The 23,103-nt window shown below is 29.2% G+C and overlaps 1 protein-coding gene across 1 annotated transcript in view; it reads left to right on the top strand.

Annotated features, from left to right (window-relative positions):
• The window catches only part of LOC111632038 (collagen alpha-1(I) chain-like), a 126,150-nt gene extending 103,994 nt beyond the window's left edge, over window positions 1–22,156 (top strand). The window contains exons 31-43 of the mRNA XM_023376394.1: window positions 130–183; window positions 2,726–2,833; window positions 2,966–3,073; window positions 3,761–3,868; window positions 8,501–8,608; window positions 10,154–10,369; window positions 10,441–10,494; window positions 13,164–13,379; window positions 14,833–15,034; window positions 15,182–15,285; window positions 17,392–17,463; window positions 21,249–21,470; window positions 21,553–22,156. Of these exons, the coding sequence (XP_023232162.1) occupies window positions 130–183; window positions 2,726–2,833; window positions 2,966–3,073; window positions 3,761–3,868; window positions 8,501–8,608; window positions 10,154–10,369; window positions 10,441–10,494; window positions 13,164–13,379; window positions 14,833–15,034; window positions 15,182–15,285; window positions 17,392–17,463; window positions 21,249–21,470; window positions 21,553–21,699 (1,719 nt within the window). The 3' untranslated portion in view covers window positions 21,700–22,156. The remainder of the gene's footprint in view (window positions 1–129; window positions 184–2,725; window positions 2,834–2,965; window positions 3,074–3,760; window positions 3,869–8,500; window positions 8,609–10,153; window positions 10,370–10,440; window positions 10,495–13,163; window positions 13,380–14,832; window positions 15,035–15,181; window positions 15,286–17,391; window positions 17,464–21,248; window positions 21,471–21,552) is intronic.
• Window positions 22,157–23,103: the final 947 nt, after the last annotated feature.

Here is a 23,103-nt window from a genome sequence, read left to right as displayed (position 1 = left end):
AATAATAATTATAATTATAAATAATGTTTATTGAAGTTATAAATATTTTTATTATTTATAACTTTACTAAACAATATTTCTGTATTATATTTTTTACTTTATATTTACAAATTTATTTTTATTTAAAAGGGTGTACCTGGAAACCCTGGACCTGCTGGACCAGCTGGAATTGCAGGAATAAAGGTAATCATAAGTTCTGCATATTTAATTAAAGTTTAACATATAATCTAAAAATTCATGAGCTGTTAATAAAATTCTTCTCTGCTAAAAGAATATTTAAAAGAAAAAAAAATTATAATTAATGGAGGAAAAAAATTTATAATAATGTAAATAAAATACCTATATACAGTAGAGTCCCAAAACCTCGGCACTCGATAACTTGGCCACACTCTGGCAGGGCAAAAAAATCCCATGTGCAAACCTGTTCATGGTCCCGCATTCCTTTGTCTTGCATCATACTCCCACTCTTCCACCACATGTCTGGTGCTGGCGTGCACTCAGCTGTTCAGTCTACCTGCAGCCTTTGCCAGGGTTAGTCGATTTCTTAACCCTGTTGCGTAACTCAATGTGAGTGACTGTGCATATTGTATTGTTCAGAGCTGTTTCAAAGTTTGTGGGTGCTGGACAGTACTCTGCGATGGCATCTTCGCAGAGTACTTCTGTTAAAGAAAACAAGTGAACTTGTCTATGGAGCAAAAGTTAACGGGCATTAAAGAGACTGGAAAAGGAAGAAAGTGTCAGTACAGTGGCTAAGGACGTGGGAGTTATCAAAAGTATGATTGGAGACTGGAAAAAGCAGCAGACGGAAATCAAGTCGTGGTGTGTTAATAGAATGTGTACAGAAACATTGAAAAAAGTGACTTTAATGATGTAAGTGAAGCACTTTACATTTGGTTTTGCCAAACAAGAGAGAAGGGCACACCAATTAGTGGGCCAATCTTGTAAGAGAAAGCCTTGAAATTTTATGAAGAATTTAAAAAAGACAACGATCCTAAATTTTTCGCAAGCAGTGCTGGCTGGCTTGATCACTGGAAGAAATGCTATGGAGTCCAGCAGCTTAGTATTTGTGGGGAAAAACTATCTGGAGAAACAGAGAGTATGTCTCAGTTTAAGGAAAACTTTCAGAAATTTATTGAAGCTGAAGGTTTGACCAGAGAGCAATTGTACAATTATGATGAAACAGGGTTAAATTATAAACTGTTACCAGCAAAAAGTCTTGCTTTCAAGGAAGAACAGTCAGCCCCAGGTTTTAAAAGGAGCAAGGAGAGGGTAACAGTCCTAGCATGCAGTAATGCAACAGGTGAGCACAAATTAAAGCTTGATCTCATAGGAAAATCAAAGAAACCACGTGCGTTTAAGCACATTGAAATGGATAAACTTTCAGTTTGGTACCGAAACCAGTCACATGCCTGGATGATCTGTGCAATTTTCAAAGAATGGTTCCAGGAAGTATTTGTTCCATCGGTTGAGCAGTTTTTTAAATTTAAAAACCTGCCAAGGAAGGCTATTCTGATTTTGGACAATGCATCTTTGCACCCAGACATTGAAGAGTTAAAAAATGGGGACATACAAGCAATGTTTTTACCACCCAATGTCACAGCATTATGCCAGCCAATGGACCAAGGAGTTTTGGTTAATCTCAAGAGAAGATATAGGCACAAGCTGTTATCCTGCCTTCTTTCTGCAAATGATGATGGTCAAAGTCTTATCCAGAACTTAAAGAAAATTAACCTATTGGATATTGTTGGCTAGGTGGCAGATGCCTGGAACTAGTTAGAGTCATTAACACTAGTTCGTTCCTAGCGAAAACTCCTTGATCGCAAGGGAAATGAGTTTGTTGAATATGATGATGCAGAAAATGTAAACTTACTTGACCTCCTGAAAACAGTTCCTGGATGTGCAGAAGCTGGAGAAAATTATGTCAAACAGTGATTCCAGAACGATACTGAGCAAGACATTATGTCCAATGCAGAAATTATTGCTGCTGTCACAGTTAATGAAAAAATGCCGGAAAATGATGAAGTTGTTGACATTGAGGACTCCACTGTACAAGCTCCTAAAATATCACATAGTAAAGGATTAAAGGCTGTCGAAACCGCCCTTCAGTATTTTCCCTTCAGTAACAACAAGGTACGTCGGTAATGGACTTACCATTCTTTCGTCATCTTCATGATGAAGCAGCAAAATGCAGAGTGCAATGTGGAAGACAACAGGTCATTGTGCATTTTTTTATAAAAATGTAGCCAATTTTTGCAATGTCGGCTTGTTAATTTTCATTACAGACAGCTTTATGCCTCCTAAAATATTTTTCTGAGGTCTGTCTTATCAGGTAAATTACTGTACACTGTATATTCATTAATTTTCATTTTCATGTAGTAAAGGCTCTATGCCTTCATAAAGTACGTACTTTTCCTTTGTGTAAGGGTATTTGAGCAGTTTATTCTCTGTTGTATTCTCAAGCAAACAATACATACAAGTACAGTACAGTATTTTCTGAGGAAACACTCTTACTTATTCTTTTTTAACCCCATTCCCAATAACTTGGCATTTTCACAAACTCGGATCACCCTTCATTCCACATTAGACTGAGTTTTCGGGACTCTACTGTACTTACTATAAAATTTTTAATATAATTTAAACATTACAGTTACTAATATTTAGATATAATTTTTTTATAACATTAAAAATACAGTTGTTTTTAATTGAAACTAAATGTATTTTAAAGGGTGCTCCAGGAGATGTTGGAAAAATTGGTGCAGCAGGTCCTTCTGGAAATCCTGGTCTTCCAGGATTCCCTGGGCCAAAAGGAGAAGCTGGAGCAGAAGGATCACCTGTAAGAAATGCTTTTATTTAAAGTATTTATTGTAAAACATTTAAATTTTACTTAAGTTTAAAATAAATATGACAACAATAAGTTATTTAAATTTACAATATTAGTTAAGAGACTTTAACATTCAACAAACAGGGTTTACAAGGGCCCCCAGGTCCATCTGGTCCACCTGGAGAACGTGGATTACCTGGAGTTCCTGGAGTTCAAGGACGTGTTGGCCCTCCTGGTCCCAGAGGACAACAGGTAAGAAATTTAACTTTGTCAGTTTTTTTAATATACAGGTATACCTTGAGTTACATCATTTCGAGTTACATTGTTCTCAATTATATGTTGTTTGTAAAAAAATTATATGAAAAAATAAAAATTAAGTTTGAGTCATTTTATTCAACTTTACGTCTGTCTGCCACAAATATTGAAGTTGTAATATTGTATTGTTCAGAGCTGTTTCAAAGTTTGTGGGTGCTGGACAGTACTCTGCGATGGCATTCCTTCTTAATTGTTTCCCTATTAATGTTGAGGCACAAAAATTCTTGTGATTATTATTATCCATCCATTAGCTATGTCAAGCCCATTTCATTCTGTTGATTTTAATTTGTTTGATATCAGATTCTTTATATAATCTATATTATTTATATAATCTATATTTTTAATTGATATTAATGTTCAAAAAAAAATATATTTTTCTTAGGGTGCTCAAGGTGCAAGAGGAGAACCAGGACCACCTGGACATAAAGGTGATAGAGGAGATCATGGATCACCAGGTCCAGAAGGTCCTGTTGGGAGACCTGGAGAACAAGGACCTCAAGGCATTGTAGGACCTGCAGGACCACCTGGGGAAGCAGGAGAAAAAGTCAGTACTTTAAAACTCAAATATGAAGTTCTTATTTTTTATCTTTTATTTATCTAAAATATTATTAATGTTATATTTAGGGTGAAACAGGACCTCCTGGTCCAGATGGACCTCCTGGTGGACCTGGAATACAAGGTGACAGGGGTCCACCTGGCCCTCTTGGTCAGCAAGGATTTCCTGGACCACAGGTAAGTTTATACAGTTTATTCACAATGCAACAATATGTTTTACTTTTACATATGAATTTAATTTAATAAATATCAATTTTAAATGCTTGTTGTTGAGTAAATAAAAATATCTTAGTTTTTAAGCTCTCTTGTTTTCCAAAAAAAATTCCTAACTCATATGTTTTAAAGTTAATGCAAAAAATTTTTAAAATAATTTGTAGTTTGTTTTAATAATTATCAAATGTANGGTTTACTAGGGAAGGTTAGTACCCAGAGTGGTTTCCCGTTGCCTTCTCTGGGGCGCGATGTTACGCGAGGGGAAAGAATGCCTTCCGGGAGGACTTTTATGGGGAACTGGCCTCCTATTTAGTCGTTATCGGCAAGGAGAAAACCCGGAAAACTCCAAGCAGCCAGCCTGTCCGATCGCGGCGCGAACTTACAACCGAACTCCCAGTGTTTAGGGTACGAAGACCGCTCAGCCACTGGTGGGCACTATGTATATAATATACATAATAAATTCATACTTAGGATTTCCCAATAGAAAACTTAATGAAGTGGTTTCTGTTTAATTTATGTTTACTTTATTGTTAAACTAAAGTATTTGGAACAAGTAAATAAGTTATTCAATTTAATAATTTTTTTAATGTTTTTAAACAAACTTGTTTACTATTTTTTATGCTTCACTACTGTTTTCATTTGAGAATTGATATTTTGGTAATTTTTGGAGAATATACATCACAATCCACGAAAACCTGTTTTTACAAGTGTTATGTCCGTAGTACACTCCAGTGTTAAGTTGTTGGAAGTCATTTGTCGTAGAATGTACATCAGTTAAGTGTATAATAAATTGTTTATATAAAAGTACATCATCAATAGCTATAGTTTTCTAGTTTATACTTTTTAATATTGCCTAAGTGAATTTTTTATGGTTTTTGGTCATACTCAGTTTGATTGAAATACTGTATCTGTATTTAACATCTTATGTGAAAAAATACTTTTATATAATGTTTGATTTATTTTATATATATTTGTTGTTAAACAATATACAGTGAAAGCTGGATTAAATGAATAAAACATCTGTTACTAGCATAGTAATAGGACTTTATTAATATATTTTTATTTTTATTAAGAAGATATTGCCTTCTCTGGGCAACGGACAAAAATTTCCTAGCCTTCATATTCTGCAAAATATCTGTTAAGCAAACAATCAATGGATCACATGACTATCATTTGAAGAAACCATGCTTATCTTTGGTCTTATCATTTTATAGAATTTTTTGTCCTCAAACTTGGCAAATAGTTTTTTATTTCCATTTTTAAATGCTACACTAACCTGACACTTTTTGGCTGAAACATTGGTGGATTAACACTGGAATTTCTCCCTTGTATAATAGAAGGGAATCATTAAGAAACTTGAAGAAGTTTGAGGAAAGAAAGAATAACAGAAGTAGAATGAATCAAATGAGTCATAGGATGGGAAAATTGGCAAACATCTTGCTTTGAAAAGTCTAGAGAACAGAATCTGTAACATTACCTTATCTAGCTTTGCAATAGTTTCAGACTAGATCTTTTCTAGATTTCTCTTAAATTAATCTGTTATTAATTTCTAATTGTTAAATTTAGTGTAAAATGGTACTTAACACTTCTAGTGCCAAATTATATTAGGTAATTATCAGGAAAACTAGATTTTTAATTTCAGAAATTTGTTGGCTATTTCTGAATTTTGTTCTTATCACACATTTTTTCTCCAAAAATTTGTATCTGTAATTAAAATATTGTTTATTTGCTAATTACATTATATGAAATTTAATTAAATGAATATATAAATTAAAGTTATATAATTGATTTAGTTTATTTAAATATTTATGTGTGCTATCGTTTTATATGAGATTTCGACGAAACACATGAAGAGGCCATCATTTATTATTGGGCTGCAATTTTTAAAAATTGTAGAACTATAAATTCCACTGGCATCCATCTGTCTGCCAGTCTGTCTGTCCTTTCTTAATCTTGAGAATGGAGTTACATAGATGAAAGTTTGGACCAGATATAAAAAGCTTATGGGCAGGAGACCCCAATTCATTATATACAAACTTCCAGTTTGTACCAGAAGTCATGTTATTTCAATTAAAAAATTTTCTTCTGAATGGAGTTAGATAGATGACTGGCATGACTGTATTGTTAACAGAAAAAGTATGATATACAGGGGCAAACTACTACTAAAATTGAGAGCAGTGTGACAAAAATTGCTGCCCAACATTGTGATGTTGTCACAATAAATAAATGCTCATAAAATAATATGAAAATATATTAGAAAGAAATTATTATTTTATCCTTTTTATTCATAAAATTAATTGGAATTTTAACAAAACAGTTTTTAATTTACAGATATCATTGATGTATAAAAACAAAAAGTAAAGAATTGTATTTTTAGCCTTAGAGAAATCAATGTTAACTTTTATATATTAAAATACTGTAATTATTTACCATATTTATTCAGATATAAAGTGCACTTTTTCTTACTAATTTTGTCACTGTAAAAATGCAAAGTTCCTTAAATTAGAGAATTTTTTTGGAGATGCAGTGCCATTCATAGGCTATTCTGCCTTCTGTCAATTTAAATATTTTATTTCCAGCTTTCAGGGAAGAATTTTCAAGCCATTACAACTTAATTACCATAATTTAACAGAATACACCATTAAACAATTTTCAATCCACATTATGAAGTACACTGAGAGCTATAAATAATTAGTTAAGATTAATTTTGTCACAAGTCAAATATTACAGCCATATCTACACAAATAACCCCGCATTTCTTTATGTAGCACTTGAGAAGCACTTTATAGCGAACACACTGAAACTGGTTTCTAATTGGCCAACACTGCTCGTGACATCATTTCGCTACACTCTCACTGTATAAAGAAACGCGGGGTAAATATTAGGTGATGACACAACATTGAGTCATTTACCCTGCACCAAGCCTTTGATCAATTTTAGCTTAGACTTTGGCATTGACAATACAAAATGAAATTGAAAAAGGTACCAGAAGTTCATTCTTCACAAGCAAATCAGATTTCATCCAATGCTTGGAATTGTTATGGCACTAAATTTAAAATTTTCATTGTAAAATATTGTGACCGAAGGGTCGGCACCTCTTTGGTGGTGTCATCCTGACAGGGCACCTCGCGGTGGTGTCATCCTGACAGGGCACCTCTTTGGTGCCCTGTCAGGATGACACCACCGCGTCTCGGCGGACACGGAAGCCGCGTTATTTAGGTCACGCGAGCGGTCGCGTTACGGAGCGATCAGAGTCGAGATAGAAGGAGAGACAACGCACCGGAAGTGATTTACTCAGACGCTTTTTAACGTAACAACTGTTTAATGGTTAACGATAGGCTATACATTAGGGCTGCTGTTAGATACATTACTCGCTTTAGTATATAATAGTATTAAGATATTAAGATATTACGTTTCTTCCCGTTTTGAGAGAGAGAGTTTACAGAAGTTTGCGTGTCGATAGTTACCTTGTATGAACTCCCAAAAGAAGACAGTTCCGGACTCAGAAAACAGAAGACACAGTTATTAGGCGTGGAAATATCCAAAGGCGAAGAAATATCCAAGGGCGAAGAAATATCCAAAGGCGAGGCACAGGGATAACTTTAGTGGTCCGAACGAGGAACTGGTGACGACTGACTCACTTTGTTGTTCTTCCCTAATGTTGAATTGTTAAAATCGCTATACTAGGTCGAAAGGTGATGAGAAAGCATCGTTATTACGCCTGAGAACTTAGCAGATGTTTAGCTCCCAGGTGTAAAAGTTGACAGTTATTGAACAAAAGTATAGCTATACTGTGATCTTATGACACCGTGAAATGAAAGTAGGACTACAATGTGATATTATGATGAGATGATATAAACACATCCAAATTCGGATCCTCACAATATGCCATTTTAAAATTTTTTGTTTTGAAAATCGGCTAAAAAAGAGGTTATGTTATATTTTAGGAAATATTTTTTCCTGAAAATGGGTGCCAATAATAGCCATGTATCCTACATTTAGGTGCATTATTTTGCTTTTATTCACATAAATGCAGTATTAACAAATCTATCAGACTCTTTATAAGAAAACCATTATTCTTAAAGCTTTTATTTCCTATGTGTATATTTATATAAACATTCAACTGTATTAAAACAACATAAATAAATAATTTTAAAGAGTTTAAGGTTAACTGTTTTCAAATGATAAAATTTTAAATCTTTTTAACTGCAGTTATCTAAAAATTTATTTAAAACTTTTTTCAGTGAAGTTTATTGTGTAATTTTTGAAATATCTTTTGATACTGAGAACTACTATTATGAAAACATTAAAGAAATTAAGATTTATTAAATTATCATCATTATTCTTGTATAAAGTTTACAAGGATAATTGAATAAAAGAAATTATATGCTTATTTGAATGATTATAGATAACAGTTTATTATAAATTTTATGTAAAGAGTTTTACATTGGTCTTGTGAAATTTAAGAAGACTTTATTGTTATAATTAGAAAATGTTTTTTGTTTTTAATTTTAACTTTTCTTATATTATATAATAAAAATAGAAATATACATATGAAATGTTTTTAAATGTAATATTTAAATTTTTTAAAATAAGGGTCATTCTGGAAAAGAAGGACAGCCAGGAATTAGTGGACGCCCAGGAGATAAAGGACCACCAGGACCTCCAGGCTTACCAGGTGCTGCTGGTATTCAAGGTTTACAGGTAATATATACATTCTTAAATTGTTCACAGTAAACTTATTTAAAATCTGTCCTGATTAATTTTGCTAATTTAAATACAGTATACACCTATCTATTTAAATTTAATTAAATTAGCCAAATTATATAGATTGTACCCTACAGCAGCATTTCCCAAACTTTTCCTACAACAGAACACTTTACAAATCGTAAAATTTTAACAGAACACCTTGGCTATTTTGTAGGATTTACTAGGTAGCTATATAAAATAAATGAATAAATCTAAGCTGCCTAGCTTTTGTGCATTTAAATCTTGTTGATTGCTTCACTGTCTTTATTATGTTATCTCTATCCTTCAAGATTGTCAAAACAGTCAAATCCCTCAGGTCCAATTCATGTGCTATCGCTTTAACTTTTTTTACTAGCTTCGTAGTTGTTCATAATAAGCATTTTCATCTCAAGGTCAATAGCCTTTCTTTGGTCCTTGGTACTTCCTGCAGGTGAAATCATGCTCTTCTTTTTTGCTGGCATGTTGTAGTATGGTGTGCACAATAAAGTACAAATTTATAAACAAAATTTATAATCTTGGAGACAGGGCAATGGCTAGAGCATTTGACACGTTTTGGATAAGCCATTCATTAGTCTGTTACAAATTTAAAAATCTTAAAAAGCACTTTTTATTAATATAGTGCAAAATAGTGAAAAAAAGATTGGAACACACAAAAGTAAATGTGAATTGTGATGTAAGAAAATTACTAAATTATGTCAAATAATGTAAAAACAATTGTAATAAGAATAATTTGATAAAATGTTTAGTAACAAAAATTTAATAGTTTAAATAAATCAGATATGTCATTATGTAATAACATATAAAATCAAAAATAAAACAGTTGAAAGTATTAATGCCAAAATAAATACTAAATAAGGAATAATTATAATAATAAAAAATGTTCCAGGTTCATATTAATTTTGATAATTTTTCTTGGAATAGTATTCACTTTCTGTAGAACACAGTTTCAGAAACACTGTCCTACAGATACAGAATATCTCTCTGGGCAATGTTTTTCTAATAGAATTCTTTTTGCTTTTATATCCAAACTTCATGAATGTATGTAACTTTCATTACAACATTTTTCAGCCAATATAGGAAAAGTTTAAGTCTAAAAACTCAGTTCAGTTCATTTTTTTATATGTAGGAAAAGTGTTGAATTACATTTCATATACAAATAGTAGAATGTTAGCATCACATGTATCTACAAAGGAAATGTGTATCTTGGATGTTGCTGATTCTAGGAAAGTCATTAGAATGTCATCCCAATATCTCTTATAATAGAAGTCTGAACACACTTTTATGATGTCATATTATTTTTTTATTGTAAATTTTTGTTGGCATTTTTTTTTCTAACAGATTTCTTTATTGCTATATATTATTTGCTGTGCTCTATTCTAATGTTTATAGTATGGCATGAAGACTATGTATTATTGTAAAACTGTTTGTTATTATCTATTATTTATGTTATATTATTTTTGAAATACTCATATATTGTATTAAGATATTAAAACTTTTTAGGGACCAGTTGGACCTACAGGACCTTCAGGATTACCAGGAGAACGTGGTGATCGAGGTGAAACAGGTCCAAGAGGTGTGCCAGGACCTCAAGGTCCTAGAGGTCCTGCTGGACCCACTGGAAATTCTGGTATGAAAGGAGATAGAGGTTTCCAAGGTGAGCAAGGTCCTAAAGGTCATCGAGGACTAATAGGTCTACAAGGATTACCTGGACCACCGGTAAGTAATAATGAAATAAATTTAATTTGCAAATTTTAAGTGTCAAGTGTTTCATTACTATTTTATTCTAGGGTATCCCTGGTGATAAAGGAAATGTTGGACCGCCTGGTCCAATTGGCATGGAGGTAAATGGAATTTAATACATATACACTATTTATTGCAATATTTATTATTTAAAGATTGATAAATTTTATAATTAAATTCTTGTTTGATTTTCAATATACATGTTTTCTATTTAAATAAAAAGTATATATATTTGTAAATAAAGCAATTGCTTTACTTTGTCTTTGTCCTTGTTCTTTGTTTTCTGATTATTTTCTGTCTAATTAAATAAAATTACTATAACCATAATTATTCTGTTTATAATTTTTTCTTTATTAATTAACAGTAATAGAGAAAAATTTTACTAGATTTAAGATGTATAAAAAAAGAAGTGATTTTGCAAATCAATCATTTATATAATCTTTGCCAAAATATTCTCAGCCTAATTCTGTTTTTGCTATTATGGAGAAAAACCAATAATTGCCAAATACTTCCCTTTATAAATATCAGGTTGTAAAGGTGAAATTTTTTAGAAATGACTGGAAAAAATGTTCTAGAACGTTCAATATGAGTATAAAAGTAGCATAACAAAAGGGCATTTAATCATGTATTTTGTTGGAAATAGACACATCAGCAATGTCTGAGAATATGAAAACTTTCAAAACATGTTCATGTACTGTTGCTTTATTGCTTCAAAAGTGGCCACAACATAACAAATACTCATAATCTCATCTGCAAGGCATTTGGTAAGGACATAGTCAGCAGGCAGACCTGCTACAATTAGTTCAAGAAATTCAAAGATAAAGATTTCTTGCTTCAGGATGAACCCCATCCAGGCAATGATTCCATCATTGATGATGACATTCTCCTGCAACTGATAGATAATAGTCCATGGTGACCACCAGAGAATTAACTCAACTTAAGTGTTTTCATATACTCCAAAAATTGACAAAGTGGATACCACCATGACAACACACCAGCACATAGAGCAAAGATTACCTTAGAGAATCTAGCCAGTCTCGACTGGGAGGTTATGCCTCTGTGGCAAATGCCTGTACCCTTAACCGTTGTAAAATACAAGCAATGACCCCCGGGTGTATGAGTCATCACTTCCTGCAATAAATTCAAACTCACTCAACAAGGATCATCAACCACAGTTGTCTTTGTTAGCCATGTTGTCGAGACATGTGCAGTACCAAATACGCAAGAAAGACAATAAAATCAGTTTTGGTTACGATCTCATCTCGTTCGTTTCTTTCACTCACAGTGATGAAAGATAAAAGCAACCATAACCAAAACCCACACCTCATCCACTTTATAGCCCAGACTTGGCACCAAATCATATTGCCAATATACAATTCAATGATCATACCCATGTGAGAACAACGCTCAAGACTTTCTTCAAAGAAAAACCATGGTGATTTTTATGCTCATAGATTGAATGATTGAAAGTTTGCAGCAGAAGTGGTGAAATATGACTACCTACAAGACTGAACTTTGTTAATTCAAAATGTCTAAATTTTACCTTTATAATCTGATATATATTACAATAGATTAAGTATCCTGGATATTTTCTTTTTATGTAAATGGAAATTTTACACAAGAAAACTAGGAAATTTTTTATGGGTGGTCTATCCCAGATATATTGGGCCCTGTTCTTTACCATCTTGCTGCCCCATTTTAGGCCTAGCTGAACCCATAATGGGTTTGGTGAAAAGGTCCTCTTAGTGCCTAGAGTGGAAAGAGTTAAAATATATATATTTATATATATATATGTATATACACAGTAGTGGAACCTGGTTAACTTGAATCAGAATAACTCGAAGTAATTTTCTTTCCCTGATCATCTAGTATAGGGACTTAGGGATACATGTTAAATCAAACTGTTAACTCAAATGGGGTTTTGATACAGTGTTTTCATAATTTCTTCAGAATTTTAATTTTCCATTAAATAAAATAATTAATTTCCATCTATCAAATAAACTAATCAAAAACTTTCTATAAAGTGTGGGTACCATGTACAACTAAAAGTAAACATCATGTCATATGATGGCATGTGGGGGAAAGTGGCTTCCAGATAGCATGTGTGACCTAGATACTGTAACTGGCATTTGAATCTGCTTTTTTCCAAACATTTTTTTTTTTTTTTGTTTTATTTTATTGATGATGCAATTCTCTGATTAGTTGACATAATAAATAAATGGATTTTTGATAAATTAATTTTAAAAAATTATTATAATCCAATTCTATGTAAAAATTTTAAAAATATAACAATTTTAAAGAGTGATATTTTGGTGATTAAAAACAAAACAAAAGAAGATTATTCTAGGCATGAAATATTGCAATTTAAAAAATTCCTTACTAAACACTTAGGAATGAATGGATCAATCATTTGGGAAAGCATTTCTCAATAGCTTATTTAACCATTTGATTTAAGCATTTTAGAGTTTCTGGACAACACTGAGAGGTTTACATTGACACAATGATTCTACATAATAATACCCATAGAAATATCATATAGATAGTTTATTATAGGTCACCAATAAACTGATGCACAAAATCTTGATTTTTAGTCAAACTTCCAAAATCCAAATTTTATTTTTCCTGACTGATTTGAGTTAACCAGGTTTCACTGTATGTTTTTCTTAAATTTAAAATATGAATTCAAATTTGTTTGTTGTTTCCTGCTTGATGAAAGATCATCAATGTCACAATAAAACTCAATTAAAAATTAAAATTAAGTATGCTTTAGGGTTCTCCGGGTATGAAAGGACCACAAGGTAGAGATGGAAGTCCTGGTCCTCCAGGCATTCCAGGACCTCCTGGACCACGTGGACCAAGTGGAGATTCTGGTAAACAAGGCCCACCAGGATCACCAGGCCCTGCTGGTCCACCAGGACCACCAGGTGAACCTTTTGGTTATGATGCAAATGCAATAGCAGCATTATTAGGTCAAGGACAAGTAAAGGTAATCAAATTTTTCAGTTTTTCGTTTTTTCATATGCATATTAATTATGTAAGACTTAGACATAATTGACAGTCACACCAATTCCTGCTTTATTGGAACATTAAAAGCATTTTTCAATAGTTTAAACAAACTTTCATTTATATTAATGGTTTGTAGCATATAACACTAGATGCAAATCGTACTAGCTTGAAACTACTATAGACTATTAAATAATATTTTTTGTGTTTCAATAAGCAAGAATTGTGTAATTATTGTTTGTCAAGAATTGGAAATTATATTGGATGTAGAAATAATGTTTATAGAAATCAAAAAATGACACAGTAAAATAACAAATTGACTATATTGTCCCAAACAAATATACAGTCATTATTAGTTTTTTATTAATAAAGAAATTTATTGAATTTCCTATTTAGATTTGAGAAGCAAAGAAATTAAATTTGATTTTCATTTTTATCTTTTATCTTGCTTACATCTTACAAACTATTATCAGAATTGTTTTAACTTAAGCATATATGTACTGTACATATTAAGTTTTATTAACAATACTATTGTATATTAACCATGACCTTCATTAACATAAATAACACAGTAAAAATGCAAATGCATGCATTAATCAATTGAGATTCCATTATTTCCCATCCAAGATTAGTTTTTGCCATTCTTTTCCTCTTTCAAAGTTGTTTCTGGCAAACTGTAATCAAAGTTATTTGTGTTTCTCCTTGAACTTGTTATAATAAGTTAAATTAGTTCAAGAATTTAAATATTGAAGTTAAAAAACATTTTGGTATATAAATGGTAGTGGTAAGGATTACATTAATTTGTGTTGCTTAATAGTTGTGACAAAACTAATTATATAAAATATCAGAAGACAATTGATTTGAAGTTAGATAAAAGCAAAATAATTTTATATTTTTAGAAGTTTTTATTTTTAATAAATCGAATTTACAGTAGAATCTGCTTATTGTAACCACTGTTGGATTTACCTACACTATGATAACTAATAACATTATTTGAGGTACATTAATAATAATTTTCAATAATTGTATTAATTTTCACATGTTAAAAGAACATGTTAAAACAATTAAAAAAATGTATAACTTGTAAGATTTGTTAATTAAATGCAATCACATATTTTTAACTTTTAATTTAAAATGTTAAAGTGGAAAAGTTTAAATTAATTAATATTCTTTGTTTATTCCTTTTAAATTTTATTGTAATAAATTAATAGTAATATTGAACATTTAAAAAATATTTTTATGTATTAAACATTTTAAACCAGAATATATTTAAAAATTAGTTGTATTTTATTGATTTTTATTTTTAGAAAATAATCTTGACTTACCAATTGTTGATATTCATTAAAAAAATAATTAAATATAAGCAAGATATTATTTTTAATTAGAAAAGTCCTGAATTTATATTATAGAAGTTTTTGAATATATTTTATTTTCAGGGACCAGATCCCCTACTAGGTGATGAACCAGCAAAACTCTTTTCACCCGAAACACCTCTTGAAGAAAAAAAGAAACTCGTATTTGAATATTATGATAAATTGGTTCAAGAATATGAAGAATTCCGAAAACCATCTGGAAATAAGGATACACCCGCTACAACATGCCGTGATCTTGCTGTCGCAAGACCAGAATTGCCTAGTGGTAACATTTTTTAAAATAAATAAAAAATAATTAAGTTATGTAACATATCATGATTTTACAATACAGAAAAAATAATAATTGATATTTTCATTTAAAGTTCTTCAAAAACAAAAGTAAAGTTTTTATACATTTAGTATTATTCAACAGGTATGTATTACGTGGATCCTAATCAAGGCGATAATATTGATGCAATTGAAGTCTATTGTGACATGGAAAAGAGGGCAACTTGTATTAAAGCCAAACCCGAACAAGTAATATATGAGATTAATATTTTTTCTTTATATTCTTAAATTAAATTGAATTTATGTAATACATGTGAAATTTTAAATTATTATTTTAATATTGATTAAATAGATGTTTTAGAAATAATTGTTTTTAGCTACTTAAGCAGTCATCTTTAAATAATCTAAATATATACAAAAATAAATAGTGAAAATACAACAGAATTAAAAATCATTAATTTATTTAATGATTTATATATACTTGTGGTATCTATAACTATGAAATAGTATAAATACAATGTGTATAAAGAAAAACAATACATTTTTTGTCTTTTGCTCTTATTGAAAATTCAGTGGAAGAATGACTCAATCAAATTCTGTGCTGTAAAATATCATATCAAATATGATTTACATAAATTGATCTAAATTATATGAAAGTTATCAATATAAAGATTGCAAAAATTACTTCAATATCTTAGGTAAAGAATAATTTCTTTCTCATGTATACAGTACTTCTTTCATAATTTTATTTTATCTTTTAATATTTATATTTTTCATTTTATTCAATGTGTAATATGTACACATGTATATTGTTTCAACTTCCAGCAAAAATTAAGTCAGCTGGATTAATCTAGGAAACAAGTTTTAAATGTTGATCTTAATTTTAAAAAAGTTGAAAAGTAACTATTTATATTGTTAATTTGAAATGAGTTTGTATCCCCACACTTCCATACACAGTATAAATATTTACTTTTATTTATTTCTTACAGTTACTACAAAGAACTGTTTATTTAAGGAGCCAAAAACATTTGTTACTCAAAAATTAAATTCATGGGACTTAACTAATTTAATGAATAAAATATAACAAATAAGGATTTCTTTTTACCATTTTTGCATCAAATATATATATATATATATTTTAGTTTGTAATAAAGTTTTTTGTTTGCAGAATGTAATACTTGGAACAGTATGTAAAATTTTTAAACTTCTTGAGCTCTAAAATAATTTGACATTTCAAGAATCAAAATAACTGTATATATATATATATTTTTATTTGTTTTAACTTAAATTTTTTAAGTTAAAACAAATAAAAAAGTCATTAAGCGATTAAATGATTAAAAATTGGTATTGTATTTCAAATTTTAGGCATTTAAATATTGGTAGTTTAAAAATAATTAAGTTTTTTTTTACTTAAGTAATATTAATATTAATTTCAACGCTAGTTTGATATATTAACATATTTAGTACTTCATTTAAATTCTTTCAGAAAAGTTTTAGATAAAATTTCTATAATTTCTATACTTTTAAAATAGCTAATATTTGAAAAGGATGAAAATAACTTTCACAAGTAATTTCTTAGGTAATAGTAATGTTTAAAATGCATAAGAATTACTAAGAAATGACTGAAATTTTTATATTTTTCTAGGTATTTTGATGATTTTAACTGCTTTTATTCATGTTTGATTTCAATTTGGGAATAACTTGAACTGTTGTTCTCAAATGAGATGAAATTTTTTTAGATAATATTTAGTTATCAAAAAATGTGATGAATGTTTTCAGATCTTTTAAAAATATTTTTTCTTTGTATTGACATCAAATACATATTTTGACAATTATCATCATCAATATATACCATTTACACGTATTTTGACCTTAGATATATGAGATAAGTCTCTTGTACATATTTTTATTCTCTAGGCTAAAATAAATTTTGTTTACTGACAATCAGTTCAACCAAGAGAATCTCTAATGTCATTTGTTAAGCTTTTGCTACAAGCACAAAATATGAGTTCTGAGTTTTTGAAGGCTTATGATAGATATTTGCTTGACTTTGTGAAATAAAGCAAATAATATATGGGAATAAAACCATCAAAAAATGTCTATGCAATATTAACTTATTGCACAGAATTGTTTGATGGTTTTATCCCTGTATTTTTCATGTTTTCATTGCATTTTTTTCTCTGCTCCATTTAGTATTTAGTATATTATAAGAAAAATAATTTGATCTTACTCAATAATCAAAGATTTGATGAATTTTTTAAATGTCAGACAGAACTTATATGGCCAATAATTGTTAAATATGTTTAATTAAATTACTTTGAATAATTGCTAATATCAGTTTAAACTTTATTCTAGACATCGAAGAAAACTTATTATAGGGGAAAGAGCCAATATACTTGGTTTAGTGAGATGGAATCTGGATTTATGGTAAGAAAACATTATTAGTCAATAACAGAAATTTATAATTAATTAATTTTTGCAGAAATGTTTAAAATTATTCACAATTATCAAAATTATAAGAAAATAATATATTACATATGTTGTATTTTAATTATTATGTGCAATTTGGCCACCACTGACATTGATAAGTCATAGGTAGGTGGGCCACAAATATTTTGTAATAGTATATTTATGTGTTTCAAAAATAGGCCTATTTATATCATTTATAAGTGATTCATCAAACATGTTTGTGAGCAACATTTGGTCAGGGGCCATAGCTTGGACACTACTGATCTATACCATAGTATCCATGAAATAGGCTAATGTGAAATAATAAATATTGCATAAACTATTTCTTATGAAATCTAAATAAGTTCAAAGTATGTTTAGTATTCAATTTTGTTTTTAAAATGAGCTAGAATTGTTTTACAAATTATATCAAGAAAAAAATTTTAACATGTTGCAAAGTGCAACTATAAAAAAAATTGTTTTGATAAAAAATTGCTTTAAATATTGTAGTAAATAGATAAATATTGAAATATATTTTTAAATACTGTATATTTCTGCAGATAAGATGATAAAAAAAGGCCCCAAAATCCGGGATCATTTTATAGGACAGATACAAAAAAAATTAGACCATTATAAAAAAACGATCAAACCATAATTATTTATTAGTAGAGAGTAGGGTATGTTCATAAAATAGAATAGCCCATATGACATTTTGTGAATATTGAAGGTCATTATCTGATTGCTGGAATCAGTGCGAATGTTTGCAACAATATAGCAAGGCAGTGCTGCCAGATGCAAGAAAATAAAATTTGTTTATTCGAAAAATTACAAATAGGATATAATTCCGTATACGCTATCCAGATGATGATTGCTGATCTAAACTAAATTCATAGGCCGTTGATAGTTTGGGGGTCATCTTATAGAACAGATATATGCTAAAACTATAAAACTCTGATGAAAATTTATACCTTGTCCTATCTGAAGATCTTCTTATCTGCAGAAATATATGGTAAACATTAAAATATAATTTTAAAATTGAACTTAATATTTATGGCTTTGTTTTTGACTTTCTCTCCAAATATACTGCTGTAAAATTTAAAACAATTGAAATTATGAAAATGTTTGGCATCATTGTTAGAAGTTAATATCTGGCTTAGATCTCCAAAAGATGCCATCACTATATCTCTTATATGCGATTATCTCAGGGAGGAATGATAATAGAATTTGATGTTTTATGCTGCATATCACTAATTTGCATAGGTCACCTGATAGGGGCCCATAGATACTCACTATTTCTGTAAGTAAATTTTGTTATATTAAAAAAAAAAAAGAGTAACATAGCATGTGTGGTAATTCTAAAATTTGATGATGGTGTGCAGGGCTTTTAACCATCTGGAATAACCAATCGCTTAAGGCACAGAAGCAAAGCTCTAATTTAATACATGGATATAAGGATACAAAATCTAAAACAGTGTTGTGCTTGTTATTTGTTAATGCAATGTCTTGTAATTCTACAACCAGATCTTGCACTAGACATCTTTATCTCAACACCAGAGAAAACTCTTCCTAACCTGTTACCGGTGCGTTCTCCTTCTATAAAATCGTAACCAACAAAATAGCTCTTTACTAACATTTTCAAACCCCAATGACGGTTCTTCTTCAGGTATTTTAGAATCTCTGATGGAAATGCAGCTCATAAAACATCAAATTCGAAAATATCTTCAGTATATTAATTAAGAACACCTTTCCAATCTATAAAAATTTAGGAAATGCTNGTCTGTCCGCCACAAATATTGAAGTCGTAATATCACTAGAAAAATGTTTAAAGCACATAAAATCATATTAAAATATATACATTTACAAGTATGTACTGTATTTACAGTACATGCATTCGTAAATTTAGATTACTTTTTTCTGTACTATATTAAAAACTAAAATTTGTTTGTAAGCTTAAAATAGATCCTTATTAACCATACATTATTAAAAATGCATTAATAAATAAAATTCAAAATCGGAATTGGCAATTTATGGTTTAGCCTAGTGACAAGTAGATTTGTAGACAAGTAAATTCGACTTACGTCGTTTTTCGACTTAAGTCGTTCTCCTAGAACCAATTACCGACGTAAGGCGAGGTATACCTGTATATATGTAAACTAATTTAAAATGATCATTTCTTCCATAATATTGGTTTGATTAAAGAAAGTCTTTGATTATATTTAATACTAATAAATTAAAAAATTAGTATTAATTATAACCGTTAATATTTGTAATTTATTAATTACAAATTTAAACTAAATTATGGAATGAATTACTAATAACTGCATAGGAAATTTATTATTGGCAAGTGATCAGTTAATAAACTTTTTATAAACTATTTCCTTCCTATTATGTTAGAAATTGCCATGTTTAAACCTTGTAAGAGTCTTACTTTTCCTGAAAAATTTTCAATTACATAATAAACATGTATATATTTCCAAAAAACTACATGATGTATACCTATAATGAAGAATGTAATGAATATTGGGATTATTAGATGTTAAGCCAAATACTAAAAAGAGTTTGGTTTGGTGGAATATTTCAGTATTTCTCTTATTTGATATGTAATATTTGTCTTTGGGTGTGTAACATAAAATTTCTTTCTTATATTCATTAACTTACTGGCAATTTTGGAGCTAAATTAAAAAAATGTTATCACTGTTCCTGTTCCTAGATAATATTTGTACTTTAAGTTTTGCATTATTAAACCTCCAATCTAATATGCACTATACAATAGTGTACTTATTGTATAGTACATATGAAGAACCAATGTTTGTAGTCTGTAGTCTGCAGTTAGTTTACAGTCAAACCATATTAGGAGATAAGTTGATAAGATCACATTAATTACACCTATCATTATTTATGGAAAGTCATAGTGGTTTTAGTAATTTATGATTATCTGAAGTTGGTTGTAAGACCAAATGAAATATCATCAGACAATAGAAATCATACGTAATGACTGCTTTTAAAACAAAAACAAAAAAAAAACAGTTTGTTTTAGAAATCAAGATGTCTTTACAAAGTAATCTGAATTATAGGAGGATATTTCAGTAATAAAAAAACCAAAAGAATGGTTACAAATAAAGAATATATTTTTGTTTTTTTTAAATTGAAACCATGCACAAATGAATTTCCAGTATTTGTTACAGTATTTAATCCAAATTTTTATTATATCACTAGATAGATCTATGCAATAAGTCCTTTAGATCAGTGGTTTCCAAGTGCTACCACCCCTTGTTGCAATATAGAAGCCACACTGGTTTGCTTATTTTTTATTAATAGATATGAACTACTCATAACTACAGAATCAATGGCACAAATTATTGTTTGAGAATTATCCATTTTCTAGATCTTAAACAAACAGTCATCATTCCTGCAACAAACCAATACTCTCCAGATAATCATTTGTGTGTACTGTACATGTATGCTTGCCATGTGAAAAACACTTTGGCAAAAGGCAATTATTTGGCATTCAGTGAATACTGAATATGTGGAGCCACTCTTAATCCACTAAAATATGATATAAAGATATTTTCTGACATTTTTTCAAGTATTATAGTTTTTAATTTTATTAACACATTCCTTTCGACTTTGTTATTTGTGTTTACTCTGAATATATCTCACATTAGTTTTTTTTAATATTTTACTTCTGTTTATTTTAATTAGATAAATGTATTTTTTAAGAGCAATTAAAAAATAAACATATGCTATATGTTTTTCTTTTACAGTTTACATATGCAGCTGATAGAGTACAAATGACTTTTCTGCAATTGCATAGTAAACAAGCCGAACAGAATATTACATATCACTGCCGTAATTCTGTTGGATATTATGACGAAGCGAGAAGATCATTAAAGAGAGCAGTTAAGTTAATGTCCTACAATGATTTAGAATTGATAGCAGAAGGCAATGCCATGTTTACTTATGCTTCTCTAGAAGACAGCTGTCAGGTAAGTAAAAATACGTTTTTCTATTACAAATAATATACATTAGGAAAATAATTTCATGTATTTTTAATATTTTACTATGCAGCATCGTTCAAATAAATGGGCCAAGACTGTGTTACAATACAAAACTGACAAGCCACAACGTTTGCCAATAGTAGATATTGCACCCCGTGATATTGGTGCTAGAAATCAAGAATTTGGTATAGAATTAGGACCAGTCTGCTTCTCCTAGTAAAAAATGAAAAATTAAATGACTTTTTATTTTAATCTTATATGTGTTTTGTGTTGAGAAACATTTATGTTTCATTTCTGCTGCATAAAATGTCATTTTTGAAAAGATTGCATTTTGTTTGTTGATGTAGTACACTGTACTTGTTTTAGTGGTACTTCAAAATGTAAGAGACCAGATGAATCACTGCCAATGTAAATGATGTTTGATTTCTCAGGCATAAATTTGATCTATTATCAGTCCTACTACTGCTCAGTGGGAAAAACACACTGCCATTTTCTTTGCTCTACTTTCACATATTTTTTTAATTCTCTTTTCAAAATTAATGTAAACTAGTCATTATATTGAAATTATTGAAAACACTTTAGCACTAAATGCCTGTCTTTTGGAAAATAAAAAAATAAATTAATTTAATAATATCAAAATTGAGTCATTAATAATATTTCAAACTTTGTTATTTATATATATTTTGTTAATAACTGTTTCTTTAAATAAATATTTAAAATTGTATGCTATGGATGAATATGTTTATACAGTATTAAAATTGTTTCCAAATTGCAAGTGATATTTATTATAATATCACTAATAAAATGAAAATTAATATACACAGAATTTTTTAAAGAAATATTTTATTTTTCATTTAAATAATTCTGAAAAAATTAAATTTCTATATAATATAAACACAGTATTTTTTATGCATTGTGATAGTTGTATACAATTAATAAAGACAATTTTTATATCATTAAGAAAGATTTAAATAAAACTGTTGAGTAACTATCTTTTTAATACCCAAAGTAATATTAAAGAAATAATAATTTATTATGTATAAAATTAAATAATAAAATTGTTAGTATAATCATCAGTATTTTGGAAAAACAACTCTATTAGAATAAGCTATTTAATTACAAATAGAATAAATTGATAAATAAATAGAATAAAACAATCTACATTCAAGAATCCAAAACAAATGAAATTCAGAAATGTTTTTGATATATTTGATTTCCCAAACATTTTAAAATATAGAATTCATTAAAATAAGTTCTAAAATTCTATTCAACACACAAATTTAATCAAATTGAAATTTCTGATTTTAATTCAGATATATTAAATTCTAGTTTTTAGTGAAAATTCATTTCTGTGTTTAAAAGTTACAAATTTTTACTCTTTTTTTCCTCTATATTCTTTTTCACTTTTGGATTTATTTTTTAGAAAATTAGAATTTATTCTCAAATGTTGAAGAGAGAGCCTTTTAACCATTAATAATAGATGGTAACTAATTTTGATTTTTATAAGCAATTTCTTCAATACAATATCTTTTATAAATAGGAATTCAGATAATATGAAACTATATGTGATATGTGATATTATGTAATACACAGAAGATTATTAGATAAATTTTTATTTCAT

Source organism: Centruroides sculpturatus, unplaced genomic scaffold (assembly GCF_000671375.1).
Source record: "Centruroides sculpturatus isolate CEXI.00-Female unplaced genomic scaffold, Cexi_2.0 scaffold604, whole genome shotgun sequence".
Lineage (NCBI taxonomy): Eukaryota > Metazoa > Arthropoda > Arachnida > Scorpiones > Buthidae > Centruroides > Centruroides sculpturatus.
This window is presented reverse-complemented; position numbering and strand designations above follow the sequence as displayed.